Below are 15,521 nucleotides of genomic sequence, written 5' to 3' on the forward strand. Positions count from 1 at the left end.
AAAGCTCTCATGCAACTTGAAGAGATGCAAGGAAAAGCGAAATGATTACACAAAAGAGTTAGAACAACGCTGCAAAGCTAAATACTCCAGCGATGTTCAACACCACAATTGTCTCCTACAACCAGAGGACATACTGGTGGATCCAGGAAAATGGCAGCAATCATATTCCATCCTGGACCAGGTGGAACAAAGGTTTACACAGTGGTATGCAAAATACATGGTATCTAGGTACTGAATACTTTTCAATCAAGACAAGAGCCTCTCCGTGAAAGAGGAAGAGGCATTAGCATGAGAGTTTGGCTACAGGGGCAAGTACAAACCTGTAGGCAAAACTTTCAAGGCTTTATCTGGTGCCGAGGATCCGCCTGCTGACGAGGACAACTGGGGCAATCAGTTAGACGAGGAGCACAAATAATAGTGTGAATCGTTATAGGTCAGCTGGAGTATAGTCGATCAAACACTGGTGACCATACTTAATGGGGGTCACCATGATAAATTTTGTGTTCAGTTTAGGGATAGGGCGAGGGTGAGGGAATGCAATAGAGGTAGGTCTAAGGTTTGGTGTGGTAGAGTCCATCAACTGGCTCAGTGCTCGTGCGGAGGCCAGGGCCGTCTGGTGCGGTCTTGCGAATCCCTCTGCGCCCCCAGACTTTAGATCGACCAGGCGAACCGGCACGGACCCTGTTTTGGCTGTAGCACAGGCCCTCATGTAGCAGTAGTTCTACGGGCCTTTATAAACAAGCGGAAAAAAAAGACCTTGAAAGGCGCCTGGGAATGTCCGACATCGGCGGGACTGTTCCGGAGATGCCGAACGTGAGGGTAGCGCCGAAAGATGACGCGCGCTTCGACCTTATCCCGCTCTGAAGCTACGTTATACGCTCTCTATCGTCTCACATATCTGCAGGACGGTGCTCTCGGTGGTTTCGACGTGCCATCCTCCTCGCCATGGCTCTCGACATCTCGAAACCTATCGCGTTCTGTGAGCATCTCCAGCTCTCCAGTCTGGGCGTCCAGCCAGCCTCTATCTCCTTCCAGGCACGTATACGCGTATCCCTGCTGCGCCAGACGCACACTCATTGCCTATGGATACTGTACAACATAGACTCTGACCCTCGAGTCGGATCACTTCATCTGCGTCCGAGAGAAGGTTAATGAACAGAACCAAGTCGTGATTATCGACCTCGCCGACGCCAACAATGTCCTTCGCCGCCCAATCACAGCAGACTCAGCAGTAATGCACCCACATAAGAAGATTCTTGCGTTGAAAGGTACGTGCTACGCCTCGTAATCTGGCAAAGCACCTATGCCCTACGCAGCCGGACGCACTCTCCAAATATTCAACATTGAGACGAAGCAGAAGGTCAAATCCCACGTCAACGATTCTGACGTCGTATTCTGGAAGTGGATCTCAGATGCTACTATTGGCATGGTCACAGAAACTGCTGTGTACCATTGGAGCATTACCGACCAGACTTCACCACCTCAGAAGGTCTTCGACCGTCATCCCACACTCGTTGGAGCGCAGATAATCAATTACCGCGCGAGTGCAGACGAGAAATGGCTGGTCCTCGTAGGTATCTCGGGGAATACGACGAATCCGTCTGCTTTCAAGGTCAAAGGTGCTATGCAACTCTACAGCCGAGAGCGCAGTGTCAGTCAACCTATCGAAGGCCATGCCGCATCATTTGCAGAGCTGAAGTTGGATGGACATCAACAAGTCACGAAGCTGTTCGCGTTCTCCGTTCGCACTGCGGTCGGTGCGAAGGTTAGTTTCATTGGTGTAGTTCAGCACATACACACGCTAACACGCTTTGCAGCTGCACATCGTCGAAATTGACCACCAAGCGCCAGATCCTCAATTCACGAAGAAAGCCGTCGACGTGTACTTCCCGCCCGAAGCGACCAATGACTTCCCTGTTGCAATGCAAGTGTCGAAGAAGCACGGAATCATCTACCTAGTGACCAAATACGGTTTCATTCACCTGTATGACCTCGACACAGGCGCATGCATCTACATGAACCGCATCTCTGGCGAGACGATCTTCGTTACTGCCGAGCATGATAGCACTAACGGTATCATTGGTGTTAACAAGAAAGGGCAGGTTCTCAGTGTGAACGTCGACGACCAGACGATCATTCCATACATCCTCACGACGCTCAACAATACCGAGCTCGCATTCAAACTCGCAAGCCGTGCGAATCTACCCGGCGCAGATGACCTGTATGTCAAGCAGTATCAAGCATTATTCCAAAGTGGCCAGTTCGGCGAGGCTGCCAAGATTGCTGCTAACTCTCCTCGGGTAAGTGACACAGATATTACGAGCGTCAGACTTTTAACTCAGTGCATTTGTTAGGGTATCCTGCGTACTGCGCAAGTCATCGAGTCTTTCAAGACAGCACCAACCCCTCCTGGCGGTCTATCACCTATCCTTCAATACTTCGGCATCTTACTCGAGAAGGGCGAGCTTAATCATCTTGAGTCAGTGGAGCTTGCGCGCCCAGTCTTACAGCAAGGACGCAAACAGTTGCTGGAAAAGTGGCTGAAAGAAAACAAGGTACGCATTCTGACTGTTCAGCCTTACTTTAACTTCCTCAATCCCTCCCATAGCTCACTTGCAGCGAAGAGCTTGGTGACATTGTTCGGCTACACGACCTAACTCTGGCATTGAGCGTGTACCTGCGTGCGAATGTCCCGAACAAGGTCATCGCCTGCTTCGCAGAGACGGGCCAAACTGAGAAGATTGTGCTGTACTGCAAGAAGGTCGGGTACACGCCAGACTATATTGGCCTTCTGCAGCACATTATGCGCACCAACCCCGAGAAGGGCGCTGAGTTTGCTGCCCAGCTTGTCAACGACGAGAACGGTCCGCTGGTTGACGTTGAGCGGGTACGTACAGACGCAGCCTGTCGCATTGATGCCAAACTGACAGATTTTTGCAGGTTGTCGACATCTTCATGTCCCAGAATATGATTCAACCCGCTACATCCTTTTTACTCGATGCGCTCAAAGACAACAAGCCTGAGCAGGGTCACCTGCAGACTCGTCTGCTGGAAATGAATTTGATGCATGCACCGCAGGTTGCGGACGCCATTCTGGGTAATGAGATGTTCACACATTACGACCGCCCTCGTATTGCCAACTTGTGTGAAAAGGCCGGTCTCCTCCAGAGAGTATGTTGTCGAAATTTGTTGAACGCCAGGCTGCTAACAGCTCTTTCAGGCTCTCGAGCATTACGAAGACATTGCAGATATCAAGCGTGTTATTGTGCATGCGAGCACGCTGCCTATCGATGTTAGTGGCTTGCTTCTTAAATTCGTATTCAGTACTCACGCATGCGTGATTCATAGTGGCTGGTTAATTATTTCAGTCGTCTCACTACTGAGCAGTCTATGGCCTGCTTGTACGAGATGCTTCGCGTCAACATCCGCCAGAACTTGCAGGCCGTCATCCAGATCGCCACGAAGTATTCGGACATCCTAGGTCCGGTCAAGCTTATTGAGATGTTCGAATCCGTCAAAAGCTTCGAAGGGCTCTACTACTATCTCGGCTCTGTCGTCAATCTTAGTCAAGATCCCGAGGTTCACTTCAAATACATCCAAGCCGCGACCCGCACGGGCCAGATCCGCGAGGTCGAACGTATCTGTCGCGAGAGTAACTTCTACAGCCCGGAGAAGGTCAAGAACTTCCTCAAGGAAGCCAAGCTATCTGACCAGCTACCGCTCATCATCGTCTGTGATCGCTTCGGCTTCGTGCACGACCTTGTGCTGTACCTGTACCAGCACGGGCTCATCAATTTCATTGAGGTGTACGTCCAGCGCGTCAACTCAGCGCGCACTCCGCAGGTCATCGGTGGACTTCTCGATGTTGATTGCGACGAAACGGCAATCAAGAGCTTGCTGGCATCTGTCCCTGGCAATTTTGCTATCGACGAGCTGGTGCACGAGGTCGAGACCCGCAACCGCCTCAAGTTGATTCTGCCCTGGTTAGAAGCGCGCGTGCAGGCGGGAAGTCAGGACCCTGCCGTGTTCAATGCGCTTGCAAAAATCTATATTGACAGCAACAATAACCCCGAACAGTTCCTCAAGGAAAACAACGTGTGTACAAGTTGGCTGATGATTATGATATGGACTAATATCATGTCGCCTACCAGCTGTACGAACCCTTGGTTGTCGGAAAGTTCTGCGAAGCACGCGATCCCTACCTCGCCTATATCGCATACGCCAAGGGCTTCTGCGACGATGAGCTCATCGCAATCACAAACGAGAACTCGATGTTTAAGCAACAGGCTCGCTACTTGATCAAGCGCCGCCAGCCCGAGCTTTGGGCGCAGGTCCTTACTCCGGATAACATCCACCGTCGTCAACTCATCGACCAAGTTATTACCACTGCGATGCCTGAATCGACTGATCCGGACGATGTCTCCGTTACCGTCAAGGCCTTCCTCTCCGCGGATCTGCCCATCGAGCTCATTGAACTGCTCGAGAAGATTATCCTAGAACCTTCGCCGTTCAGCGAGAATAAGAACTTGCAGAATCTGCTGATGCTGACGGCGATCCGTGCAGACAAGGGCAAGGTTGTCGGCTACATTGATAAGCTTCAGCACTACGATGCAAGTGAGATCGCGAAGATTGCAACGGAGCACGGCCTGTATGAGGAGGCGCTCCTCATCTACAAGAAGTACGAGCAGCATGCGATGGCGATCAATGTACTCGTTGAGCACATCGTATCGCTCGACCGTGGTGTAGAATACGCGACAAAAGTCAACAAGCCTGAGGTATGGTCCAGGTTGGCGAAGGCCCAGTTGGACGGACTGCGCATCAAAGATGCCATAGGTCTGTATTCACGAACATCCAAGCACCTCTCCCCGCTGACGCCGCTTTGCAGACTCGTACATCAAGGCTCAAGACCCTACCAATTACGCAGAGGTCGTCGAGATCGCTAACCGCGCTGGCAAGCACGACGACCTCGTCCGCTTCCTTCAGATGGCGCGCAAGCACTTGCGTGAACCCAAGATTGATACCGAGCTCGCGTATGCGTATGCCAAGACGGACCGTCTGCATGACATGGAAGATTTCTTGGGTATGACCAACGTGGCAGATATACTCGAGGTTGGAGAGAAGTGTTTCGAAGACGAGCTCTACCAAGCCGCGAAATTGCTCTTCACTAGCATTTCCAATTGGGCTCGTCTTGCGACTACGCTCATCTACCTTGGTGAGAACCAGGGTGCCGTCGAGAGCGCGCGCAAGGCCGGCAACACCCAGTAAGTGTGTGTCATGCTTGATGTCGAGCGGCGGTTCATGTTGTGTGCAGAGTCTGGAAGCAAGTTCACGCTGCGTGCTTGGAAAAGAGAGAGTTCCGACTGGTGGGTATACCATTTCTAGTCTAGATTGTACTGTCTGATGCTGGCTTTGCAGGCGCAAATTTGCGGTCTGAATATCATCGTTCACGCCGAAGAGCTTCCGGCGATTGTTCAGGCGTATGAACGTCGTGGCCACTTCGATGAGATTCTCCAGCTTCTTGAGGCTGGCCTCAGTCTCGAGCGTGCCCATGTAAGTTCCGATCTTTCTTGGTGAATTTACAACCGCTCAGTGTGGATCGTATAGATGGGTATCTTTACGGAACTCTCGGTGCTATATAGCAAGTATCGTCCGGAGAAACGTGGGTTGACATGAATGACTGCAGTGTGCCTCCGTAAATCTAATGGTACACTCTAGTCATGGAGCATCTCAAGCTGTTTGTTTCCCGTATCAACATCCCTAAGGTGAGCAGCGCATATAAAATTGCTATTCCACAGATATCCAATGATGTTCGCAGGTCATCAAAGCTGCCGAGCGTGCCCATCTCTGGCCAGAGCTTGTCTTCCTATACATCAAATACGATGAATTTGTAAGCGTCATATTGAAGATGTGGGACACCTCCGTTAAATCCTCTTCAGGACAACGCTGCTCTTGCTATGATCGAACGATCAGCGGATGCTTGGGAGCATAACCAGTTCAAGGATGTCATTGTCCGCGTAGCCAATATCGAGATGTGAGCATGTCTTTCTCGCGAGCCTCATTAAATCTCATACCCTTAATAGATACTATAAGGCCCTTACCTTCTACCTGCAAGAGCAGCCGACCCTCTTGACTGATTTGCTCAGCGTGATGATCCCCCGCATCGACCATACCCGTGTGGTGAGGATGTTCAGACAGATCGACCACATTCCGCTCGTCCGATCATACCTCATCGCTGTGCAACATGTAGGCAAGCTCTCGCGGATGGAGTGCTTCCCGCTGTCTAACCTCAGATTAACACCCTCAGTTGAACATTGAGGCCGTCAATGACGCCTATAACGATCTGCTCATCGAGGAGGAGGACTACAAGACTCTGCGAGACTCCATCGATAGCTTCGACAATTTCAACAACGTCAACCTTGCGCAGCGGTTGGAGAAGCACGAACTACTTGAGTTTAGGAGACTTGCCGCTCATCTGTACAAGGTATGCCATTCGGATATCCCGATCACCACTCTTGCTTACTGGCCGGACGCAGAAAAATGGTCGCTGGGAAGAATCGATTGCCTTATCCAAGCAGGACAAACTTTACAAGGACGCAATGATCACCGCGGCCGTCTCCGCCAGTACAGAAGTCTCAGAGGACCTTATTGGCTACTTCGTCGACATCGGCAACAAGGAATGCTTCGCCGCTATGCTCTACGTCTGTTTCGACTTGCTTCGGGAAGATGTTATCGAAGAGTTGTCATGGCAGCACGGCCTCAACGACTTCTATATGCCATACAAGATTCAAAAGAAGCGGTCTCTCATCGACCGGGTCGCGGCTCTTGAAAAACAGGTGCAAGAGCACTCACAAAAAGAGTCCCAGAAAGAGCAACAGGAAGCCGAGGCCCCCATTATCAATCCTGGGATGATCGGAAACCGCCTTCTCATCACGCAAGGTAATGGTTATCCAGCTCAAGCTCCGCCAGTCATCAACGGCATGCCTACTGGTGTGCCACCGATGGGTGGTGTACCTGCCGTAAGCATAACTTCATCTTCCATACTTTACTTGATCTGAATTGGGTATGCCAGATGATGACCGGGTTTGGGGGCTTCTGATGTTAGACTAGTTATTCAGTGTTGAGTAGGTCTAGTATATCTGCATAATTGTCGCAAACGCTCTTCGGATATTATTCTCTGTTTATTTTGTCGACCAAACTCTGAGCGTGCCGTAGAAAGACAAATTGAGGGTGTGAAACTGCCTAACAGTAGTCCGAATGATACGGCCTGCTGTTGTTCCGCAGCACCTACCACGAGAGAATCCAGCGCGATCTCATCCACCCGAACAGGTGTGGATACAGCTGGTTGCATCTTCCGTAATAATGTGGCGTGGTGATTTCGTCCACTGTCCATCTCTTGGACAGCTGGGGATATTGAGGGACCATGTCCTGGGTGAGAGCTGTTAGATCTCTTGCCACTCCATTCACAGCTCGCTTACTACAGTGTGACCCTCAGAAGTGGACAAGAAAGGCTTCATGGTATACATCGGCCCTGCTAGCTCACCCGAAGCAGAGACTAGGCTCAATAGCCGTGCGTCTGTCAACAGGATTCCCCCAGGCACTTTCTTGCTGCCGACGTTTTACGATCTACACCTCCATGCACCGCAGTTCCTCTACCAAGGCACTGGGCTACATCTATCTCTGATGGAGTGGTTGAACGCATACGCCTTCAAGGCTGAGGAGAGGATAGATAGCAGCCCTATACTCGCTCGACGGGTCTACACTCGACTAGCGAGACGTCTTGTCGAGCATGGGACGGGTGCTGTCCTGCTCTTCGGTACAATCAGAGAAGATACGAAGTGCGCTCGCTCTTTGAGCTTAAAGATTTATCATTTCTGACGAGCCATTCTCGATGTATAGTCTTATCCTTGCCGAGTGTATGAAAGACGCAGGAATTCGTGCTTTTGTAGGCAAACTCTCTATGGACAAGAACTCTAGACCGACGTACGTCGAGATGTCGGCAGAAAGAGCCCTCTCCGCGGCTGCCTCCTTCGTAGACAAATGTCGCTCCCTAGAGAGCGCGATGGACCCGCACGAGCGGCTGATCGAACCCGTTCTTACGCCGCGCTTTGTCCCGACCTGCTCTGAAGAGCTACTTGTGGGATTAGGCCGTCTCTCAGAAGAACGTGGTCTGCGAGTACAGAGTCATATGGCAGAGGCGTTGGATCAAGTCGAATGGGTGAGACAGGAACGCGGATTAGAAGACATCGATGTTTTCGAGCAAGTGAGTAATTAGACCTCCCTGAAGCCATACAATACTCACGTACCTATAGAGCGGTCTACTGACTTCCCGCACGGTTCAAGCGCATTGCACCTTCCTGGACCCACCGTCTTTTTTGCGCCTCGCGCAAAAAGGTACGGCCATCGCGCATTGCCCCCTCTCGAACGCCTACTTCTCGGCTGCTCCCTTCCGCCTGCGGGAGGCACTTAACAGTGGTGTCAAAGTTGGACTGGGTACCGACATTGCTGGTGGCTATGACATTGATATCATGTCAGCGATGAGGCATGCCGTGACAGTCTCCAGGATACGAGAGGGTTCGAGGCACCTGGAATGCGCAGCCAGTGGTGCAAGGCCAAACGAGCACAAGTCACTATCCATCGATTGGAAAGAGTCTCTGTACTTGGCGACAGCCGGCGGAGCGGATGCGTTAGGATTAAGAGCAGGCACTGGTCAGTTCATTGTAGGAGCCCCATTCGATGCCCAGTGCAGTGAGTACATTCTCCGAGTGAAACGTATAAATTACACGCCAGAGTGTCAATTTCTAACTTCGTCATGTGCAGTCAAGGTAGTCGATGAAGAGACAGGAAGGGGTATCGGATCCTTGGACTTCCTGGACAACGAGAGCGCGGGAACAAGTGCGTGGTCGCTATCTGAAGAGATAGTGGAGAAATGGTGGTGCTTGGGCGACTCTAGGAATAGAATCGGTATGTGGGTTCAAGGCAGGGAGACAGTACACACCGGGGATAGCGAGTATATCTGACCAATACACACCATGTTCCATACATTCACGTCATTGCCATCTCTCGCGTCTCAGCTTCCAGCTTCTCCCAGCTGGGGAGCCCTACAATAGCGGGCAAGTTTCGCCATGACTCTTCCCGGAGGTCGCTCACTTCCTGGTTAAATGCAGCATGGCACGCTGCACAGACGTCCGGCATGTCAAGTAGCTGGTCTTGCGCTTGCTTCATGAAGTGGAACGGCCCAGTCCGCGGAATCCACTGCCTTGAGAGCAAGTTTGACAGGCGGTGAAACGATTTTGAGCATTGCGAGGGACTCTTGCAGTCTGGGGGAGTCCTTCGCTCTGTAGCACATGTCTTTCGGCAGAAGTCCAAGAGCAATTGTAAGCGGTATTGGAAGATGAGGGTGTAGTCCTGCACAGTCTGCGTCGTGATGTCTGAAGAAGGTCGCGAAGGGTGTTCGACTTGGAGCTTGGGATGGTCACCTTTCAACAAGTCCGAGAGCGGATATAGAGAGAGGAAGTACAATGCTGATGGTATGAGGAGGCGTGCGTCGGTCGAGCGGGCCAGGTTCAACACATGCAGAGGATGCACGAAGGGATAGCTGAGGTCGTCGACCGGAAGTGTCTCGAGAGCTAGCTCAAGCATTTCGTCGTGCCCTTTCAGCGTATATGACCATGTCTTCGCGAGGTGCTGGATGGCCTGTGTTCGGAGATGAGCTATGCAGTATTTCGTTGACATGCGCAAGATCCCGGCGGCGTGAAAGAAATTAGCAATGCTCTTGTTCTGAAAGCTCCTATACGTCTATAAGAGAGTCAGCTAAAGCCGGTTGAACAACGGCACTCACAGAAAGACTCCGTCATACAATGCCTTGATAATATTGCTTAACTCTACAGGTGCATCATACATGTACACCACAGGGCACTTTTCGAGGCTTTCGGAGTCCGGTGGGGGTTCCGCCACCTCGAACATAGCCCGAAAGACCTCAGAGTGACGCGCCAGCACGCCACGATGTATCTTGAACGCAATCGACGAGTCATCGAAGGAGGTAAGAAGGATAATGTTGCCATCGTCGAACCAAGGATCACCTCTCTTGCTGAGGGGTACCTTAGACTCGCGCATGGGTTTCCGCGGTGCTGGTGACCTTGGTGGCGGTATGTAAGGAGCTGCTAGCTTGGATGCAAACAGGCAGGTCACTATGGCATCTGGCGCGCGGACATCACATAACACCCCTCAATTGGCAATGTCAAGGATCGGGCCGACCTTCGTTCAATATTTCAATGTTAGCTCGACGCTAAGGACAGACTCCGTTACCCCGGGTTATATAGAACAGTTATTAAGGTCCATCCAATCTCGAAAGCCTGACTAATACACGCTGTTGCTAATTGAATTCTGCACCAACACTCTCGCTCCCCAATGCAGACTTTTTGCCCTGTGCATATCCAAGACTACGCGTCCGCAAGCCCGACAGTCGTTCTCCGACGATCGACAGACCCAGACTAGACGTGACGCCCTCCGGGTTGGCGACCGTGGAACCGTCGCCGTTCGGAAGGTGGCCATTGGCACCGGGCGAGTGCACTGCGGAGGAGGCTTTCGAGAGAGATCCTAGGCCACCAACACCCCAGGACACCTCAACAGACCGCTTGATTGACCAGAGCCAGGTTACGCCAAAGACAGGCGTACTGAGCAGGACGTTCAACACGGGATAGATATCAGGGAGGCGCTTTGGTGGGGGAAGGAGACATTCAGAAATATGTAGCAGGATGCAAATGCCGTAGATGGCCTAGGGCGACGAATGAGAAATGAACATCACGAAATATACCGCGCGACACACCATTGAGAGGTAGTCTACTAGAGATTTGTGCCGCAGCTTGAATGGGTTGTGTCCGATCATCCAGTTCCAAAGCGCGAGAATTACAACATATTGCAGCGCAAGCCCATCGCGCTTGAGTAGCGGCCACATGCTAGAGAGAGCTCCTACTTTAAAGTCATATCTGACAGGGTTAAAATGCTCACCTAAATGCAGCTACATTGTTGACGAGAGCTCCAAGTTTGAAGGTGGGTGAATTATTCGATGCACCAGAGAGAAGAAGCGTAAGTGGCAGTAGAGGGACCAGGATAGTCTTCTCATGAACCTGGAACGAGAACAGGAAGAAAGACATAGACGACGTCAAAAGAGCGTAGGGTAGCAAGGGCAAAACGGGAGAAGGACCGAAAGATGGTTCGGAAGCTGCTTTACTGTCTTGCTTAGACTTCTCCGCAGATGCACCCAGCCTATAACCGCTGTAGAGCATGCCTACAACAGCGGGTAGAAAGCCAATAATGGTTATTCCGGCGGAGAGTTTGACCAAGGCCGGGGCGCTCATCCAGACCCGCCATTTCACGAGGATGTTTGAAGCGCACCAGAAGTTGGCAACTTTGTCTTCGAAGAGGCCCCGTTGGAATGGGAATATCCTGGATATCGGATCAAGAATAGCCGATATGGGGGCAATCGGTGGGAGCCAAGGCAAGAAGAGAACTGCAAATGATATCACAGTGACCGCTGCAAGTTGAAGAAAGAGCTGGACCCTGAATAGAACAAGAGCTGGTTAGCTGCGTTGAGCTGATAGCTGCTCCTCACTCACCCGTCACGCAAACCTAAAGTTAGACACTTCGCAAGTAGATAAGTTCCAATGGCAGGTGCATAGTACAGGGCCATCTGCTTAAATCCTAGACTCAAGACAAAAGCGATCGCTCCAAGTAGGTCGTGGCCCACAGCGAAGCAGCAGAGCGAGACTAGGGTGAGTCCTATTTGTACTGGTCAACATATCACCACAATCAATGTCGGTGCTAGGACATACCGAGCATGACTGAGTTGTACTGAAAATGGCCGAAGTCGATCAACAACAGAGCTGGCTGTAGCAATAGCGTTAGCAAAGCTACTTGCTGAACAAACCTGTCAACGTCTTTAACATAGCCACTAGTGTACTAGGTTTACCTGTGTCTTGGATGACCGATTTCTCTGCCAGGTTTGTACAAAGAATAACACTGCAGGTATGTAGACCAAAGTATCGCAGGCTAGAACTGTCGCTCGCATGTAGATTTTGCTGGTAGGGTTTTCAATTCCCCTGGAACTGTCCAAGGCGAACCAGGAAGGGTCGATCCGCGCGCCGCTATTCAACTATCAGATGGTGTACGAACGACGCGATGCTAGAAGAGACTCTCACATGACGCCGCATAACCACGAGATGTAGGCTGTAAGTGGGGGATAGTCAAGTCCCCAATACTTCAGATCGTACGTGTACCACTCCCGGACGGGCAAGTGTATCGTCAACTCCATCCAATGTCGCTGAGCTTCGTAGTCACCGAACAGTGGCGGAGTACCCTGTCCTAGATAACAGAGTAAGCTGTGTATATGTGCGCATCGCACGAGCGAACACACCGGAATACGAGCCCAGAGTGATGCACCATTTAAACAGCGCCGTGAATAGAACGATGAGGGGCAGTACACGGTGCTTGAGACCTTGTTTGTGCATCCAACGCGTCCATCTCCGCGCCATTCCAACGTCTTCTGTAGTCTTCTGATCTGCAGCTGAAATGGACTGCGAAGATAAAGCTGCCGTCAGATGAGACTTCTCGGATTCAGATATCGCGGAGAACATTGAGCTGTATCGCTTCCTGGCGTGCGTTGGTGAAAGCGGGACATGGGAGATGGGGGACAGTGTGCGCGAGACAGCAGAAACAGGAGACAAAGGAGGCGAACCAAGCCAATGCTGACTCTCAGAACGTTGGAGAGTTAGATGTCTTCGCGGAACCGGTGCGACAATGTCGGAGTGGTCGATGTCCGATCTAATATATCCCGTTATAACAGAGTGAACCAAGCAAGCGCGAATACTACGTACACCTTGCCGCGGACACCAGTCGCGGGGGAGTGGACCATACTCGATGTTCGCGCTCGTGGTGCCCGGCCGGTATGTGGCAGGCTATGCGAGGAATCTTGTGAAGCAAAGGAAAGGGACCGCAAATGCCGCTTTGAAGACGAGCTCCTCGGGAAGAAAGGGTGGAAAGTCTTCCATTCGAGGGTGAATGAGCCAGAACTTACAGCGTACAACACATGTTATGTTCAAGCACGCTCACACAGATCCTGCGGAGATTTATTGCATATATGTCCCAAATAAGGTAATAGTAGCAGCTATTTCTTTGCCAAGTCGCATTGACTGCACCTCTCACTCGCACTGCTCTTACACAAATACTTACTTTCACGCATTTCGCTGCTTACTTCCAAACCACCATGGGAATGGAGCTGCCATCAAGGGAGTCACCTGCAGAACAAGTTCATGCATTGACACTCCGCAAGGACGCGATAGAGGCTGAAATCGATGCTCAAGCCTCCATCCTGAGGAGAAACAATGTGACGATGCAAACACCTCTAGTCGATGCAGATGGCTTTCCAAGGGCAGATATTGACGTCTGGGAAGTGCGCCACGCGCGTGTCCGGATAATTGAGCTTCGTAACGATCTGAGGGATGTCATGGATTCGATCGCGAAGGGTCTACAAGGCGTGTACGATCCTTCCCTCGTCGCAGAGAAGGATCACGGGGTCTCCGATTCACCCGAATTACATCCTTTTGCAAGAGTTGACGGCATTGCTCCAGGTAGCCCTGCTGCTACTGCCGTTAGTCCCAAAGACGACATACTCCTCATGTGTTTCCTGATTACGTCTCGATACAGGGTCTCCTCAGAGAAGACTTGATCCTTTCCTTCGGAAATTTAACAAAGAGCTCTTTCACATCCAATACGTTGCAACCACTTGCAACTTTCGTTGCCTTGCAGGAAAACGTGAGTAATACCCCTTCTGAGTCGCGCAATTTTGACATCACTCGCAGAGAGAAATCTCCGTGAAAGTACTGCGCGCGGCGGATGAGATTGCTACACTAACCTTCGTCCCAAGGACGGGCTGGGGTGGCCGTGGATTGTTAGGGTGAGTTCGCCCTAACCAAAGTCCTAAATTGACCTAATGTGTATATTTAGGTGTCATATCGTGCCATACTCTTCTTGAGTGAGCTGACTACTCGCCTGCACGTGTAGCTACGTCTGTACTGTCAGTAATGAGACCGGAGGCGATAGCACAAATAAAGGAATAAAAGGATAGCCAGGGTAGCCCACCGGGTACACGATTATATCGATACTCTGCTTGTGAGAGGACATAGCACCGGGGCTACTGCCACTCGTTGTCAGCGCTGATTAAGGCAGCAATAAAATGCAACTCCAAGTCTCGTTGGTGTTATTGGAGTTGTTCACCGTGGAATGTCTGGTAGAAAAGCACTGTGTCTCCAAAGTATCTGTACAACCAGTCCGGTGGCAGGTGTGACACGTGACGGTCAACCACGGCGGGGCGGCGAATTTGACGGTGACCTGTGACACTGGTCAAGAATACGACGGTCAAATGGCGTCGACGGCCCCTCGTGACGACGTGACTACCGCCCTTGAGAGCGGCGGTCGGGGGTTATGTGATGCGTGACGCGTGACGCGCCGGACTGGACGCACAGGTACAGTACTAGCGGCGACAGTCGGATTGCTATTGTTCAAGCTGGTATTCGATGGTCGCCGGTTAGTGACTCGGGTCAAGACGAGACTGAGTAAGTGCTTATGCGATTTGCGGCGCCGGCCATCAGAGGGGCGCAACTACACTGAACGACATTTGCGACTTTCAAAAATGCTGAAGTTCGCAATGGGCTATTTTGCTCGATAATAGGGTTGCCTGCATCACAGCTGAAATACTAGACCGACGAATGAGAGGTTTACACGCTGGTACTAGTCCTATATGTGTCCTCGCCTGCCTTGAACGTTAATACATGAACATACAGTGATACAGCAATGATACCAGGTATAGAGATGGAGTATTAATGATAAAGGACCTTTGCAAGCTCTGAACGCCGACATGCGCCGCTGGAGACGTGTACGTGAGACAAATAAATCTACTGAGAAACCTTCCCGCTTCGTTCCGTCGCAATAAGTTCTTGCACATGTGGGTGCTCCCACAGCGCCCGAGCGGCTTCATGACTGATAGGCGGGAGCGGTTTGCGGGGAAGGCCACCATAGCCATAGAGCTTCTCGAGCAGGAACTTAGTCCCAGCTATGGACGCCTTTGCAATGGTGAAATCTCCACGAGCAACGATGCCCTGCAGACGCTGCGCCTCATGAAGCAACGAAGGATCTGAAAGGGACGCGACGGAAATGTCAAACAATTTTGCACAGGCGTGCTGCAGTAGTGATATCAACATGGTTCAAGGTATGTAGTGAAAGAGGAGCTATGCGCACCGGTGCGACGTTCGCGAGGCCGATGATGGCACCGTGGCCGTTGACGGCGGTCAAGGGGAGGATGAAGTCAGCGAAGCCCCCCAGAACGAGGAACGGCGCATTTGGGTTTTCCCGCGGGTGTGATGCCGTGAAGGCTTTCTCTGAAACAGTCGCACAAATTCTTGTGAGCTTGCCAACGTTGCCGCATCTAGAGAATGTTACGGGTTTTACGAGACAAAGTAGAACATTGA

At 51.4% G+C, this 15,521-nt stretch overlaps 5 protein-coding genes across 5 annotated transcripts in view; 3 read left to right on the plus strand and 2 right to left on the minus strand.

Moving 5' to 3' along the window:
• The first annotated feature begins 918 nt into the window (after positions 1-918).
• On the plus strand, positions 919-7,189 carry PHACADRAFT_264985 (uncharacterized protein). The gene is made up of 21 exons (XM_007401491.1): positions 919-1,035; positions 1,103-1,268; positions 1,317-1,765; positions 1,818-2,300; positions 2,355-2,555; positions 2,609-2,887; positions 2,941-3,171; positions 3,221-3,292; positions 3,349-4,095; positions 4,152-4,833; positions 4,886-5,261; positions 5,312-5,363; positions 5,416-5,550; positions 5,605-5,659; positions 5,716-5,762; positions 5,816-5,887; positions 5,937-6,031; positions 6,081-6,243; positions 6,305-6,481; positions 6,534-7,016; positions 7,070-7,189. The coding sequence occupies exons 1-21, from the start codon at positions 946-948 to the stop codon at positions 7,094-7,096; spliced, it is 5,082 nt and encodes a 1,693-aa protein (XP_007401553.1). The 5' UTR covers positions 919-945; the 3' UTR covers positions 7,097-7,189.
• Positions 7,190-7,293: 104 nt separating this feature from the next.
• On the plus strand, positions 7,294-9,905 carry PHACADRAFT_264989 (uncharacterized protein). Its single transcript, XM_007401492.1, has 7 exons — positions 7,294-7,429; positions 7,493-7,835; positions 7,897-8,260; positions 8,310-8,745; positions 8,818-8,946; positions 8,996-9,787; positions 9,839-9,905. Exons 1-6 carry the CDS (start codon positions 7,360-7,362, stop codon positions 9,124-9,126), a joined length of 1,473 nt encoding a protein of 490 aa, XP_007401554.1. The 5' UTR covers positions 7,294-7,359; the 3' UTR covers positions 9,127-9,787; positions 9,839-9,905.
• A 352-nt stretch (positions 9,906-10,257) lies between these two features.
• On the minus strand, positions 10,258-13,011 carry PHACADRAFT_264992 (glycosyltransferase family 57 protein). The gene is made up of 9 exons (XM_007401493.1): positions 12,873-13,011; positions 12,413-12,819; positions 12,198-12,360; positions 11,969-12,143; positions 11,832-11,916; positions 11,616-11,778; positions 11,008-11,559; positions 10,826-10,955; positions 10,258-10,774 (listed from the first exon to the last, which is right to left on the minus strand). The coding sequence occupies exons 1-9, from the start codon at positions 12,908-12,910 to the stop codon at positions 10,373-10,375; spliced, it is 2,115 nt and encodes a 704-aa protein (XP_007401555.1). The 5' UTR covers positions 12,911-13,011; the 3' UTR covers positions 10,258-10,372.
• A 307-nt stretch (positions 13,012-13,318) lies between these two features.
• On the plus strand, positions 13,319-14,134 carry PHACADRAFT_264995 (uncharacterized protein). The gene is made up of 4 exons (XM_007401494.1): positions 13,319-13,645; positions 13,702-13,809; positions 13,857-13,951; positions 14,002-14,134. Exons 1-4 carry the CDS (start codon positions 13,388-13,390, stop codon positions 14,027-14,029), a joined length of 489 nt encoding a protein of 162 aa, XP_007401556.1. The 5' UTR covers positions 13,319-13,387; the 3' UTR covers positions 14,030-14,134.
• Positions 14,135-14,948: 814 nt separating this feature from the next.
• The window catches only part of PHACADRAFT_201197 (uncharacterized protein), a gene marked incomplete at both ends in the record, with an annotated part of 801 nt that continues 228 nt past the window's right edge, over positions 14,949-15,521 (minus strand). Inside the window, 2 exons of the mRNA XM_007401495.1 lie at positions 14,949-15,233; positions 15,292-15,431. Of these exons, the coding sequence (XP_007401557.1) occupies positions 14,949-15,233; positions 15,292-15,431 (425 nt within the window). The remainder of the gene's footprint in view (positions 15,234-15,291; positions 15,432-15,521) is intronic.

Source organism: Phanerochaete carnosa (assembly GCF_000300595.1).
Source record: "Phanerochaete carnosa HHB-10118-sp unplaced genomic scaffold PHACAscaffold_13, whole genome shotgun sequence".
NCBI lineage: Eukaryota > Fungi > Basidiomycota > Agaricomycetes > Polyporales > Phanerochaetaceae > Phanerochaete > Phanerochaete carnosa.

Coding starts and splice junctions, on each gene's coding strand:
- PHACADRAFT_264995 (XM_007401494.1), top strand. CDS start 13,388: ATGCAAACACCTCTAGTCGATGCAGATGGCTTTCCAAGGGCAGATATT. Junction 13,646..13,701: donor GTAGCCCTGCTGCTACTGCC/GTTAGTCCCAAA, acceptor GTCTCGATACAG/GGTCTCCTCAGAGAAGACTT. Junction 13,810..13,856: donor TCGTTGCCTTGCAGGAAAAC/GTGAGTAATACC, acceptor CATCACTCGCAG/AGAGAAATCTCCGTGAAAGT.
- PHACADRAFT_264989 (XM_007401492.1), top strand. CDS start 7,360: ATGTGGCGTGGTGATTTCGTCCACTGTCCATCTCTTGGACAGCTGGGG. Junction 8,261..8,309: donor ACATCGATGTTTTCGAGCAA/GTGAGTAATTAG, acceptor ACGTACCTATAG/AGCGGTCTACTGACTTCCCG. Junction 8,746..8,817: donor CCCATTCGATGCCCAGTGCA/GTGAGTACATTC, acceptor CGTCATGTGCAG/TCAAGGTAGTCGATGAAGAG.
- PHACADRAFT_264992 (XM_007401493.1), bottom strand. CDS start 12,910: ATGGTCCACTCCCCCGCGACTGGTGTCCGCGGCAAGGT. Junction 12,361..12,412: donor CACTCTGGGCTCGTATTCCG/GTGTGTTCGCTC, acceptor TCTGTTATCTAG/GACAGGGTACTCCGCCACTG. Junction 11,917..11,968: donor ATCGGTCATCCAAGACACAG/GTAAACCTAGTA, acceptor AGGTTTGTTCAG/CAAGTAGCTTTGCTAACGCT.
- PHACADRAFT_264985 (XM_007401491.1), top strand. CDS start 946: ATGGCTCTCGACATCTCGAAACCTATCGCGTTCTGTGAGCATCTCCAG. Junction 1,036..1,102: donor CAGCCTCTATCTCCTTCCAG/GCACGTATACGC, acceptor TGTACAACATAG/ACTCTGACCCTCGAGTCGGA. Junction 6,482..6,533: donor TTGCCGCTCATCTGTACAAG/GTATGCCATTCG, acceptor GGCCGGACGCAG/AAAAATGGTCGCTGGGAAGA.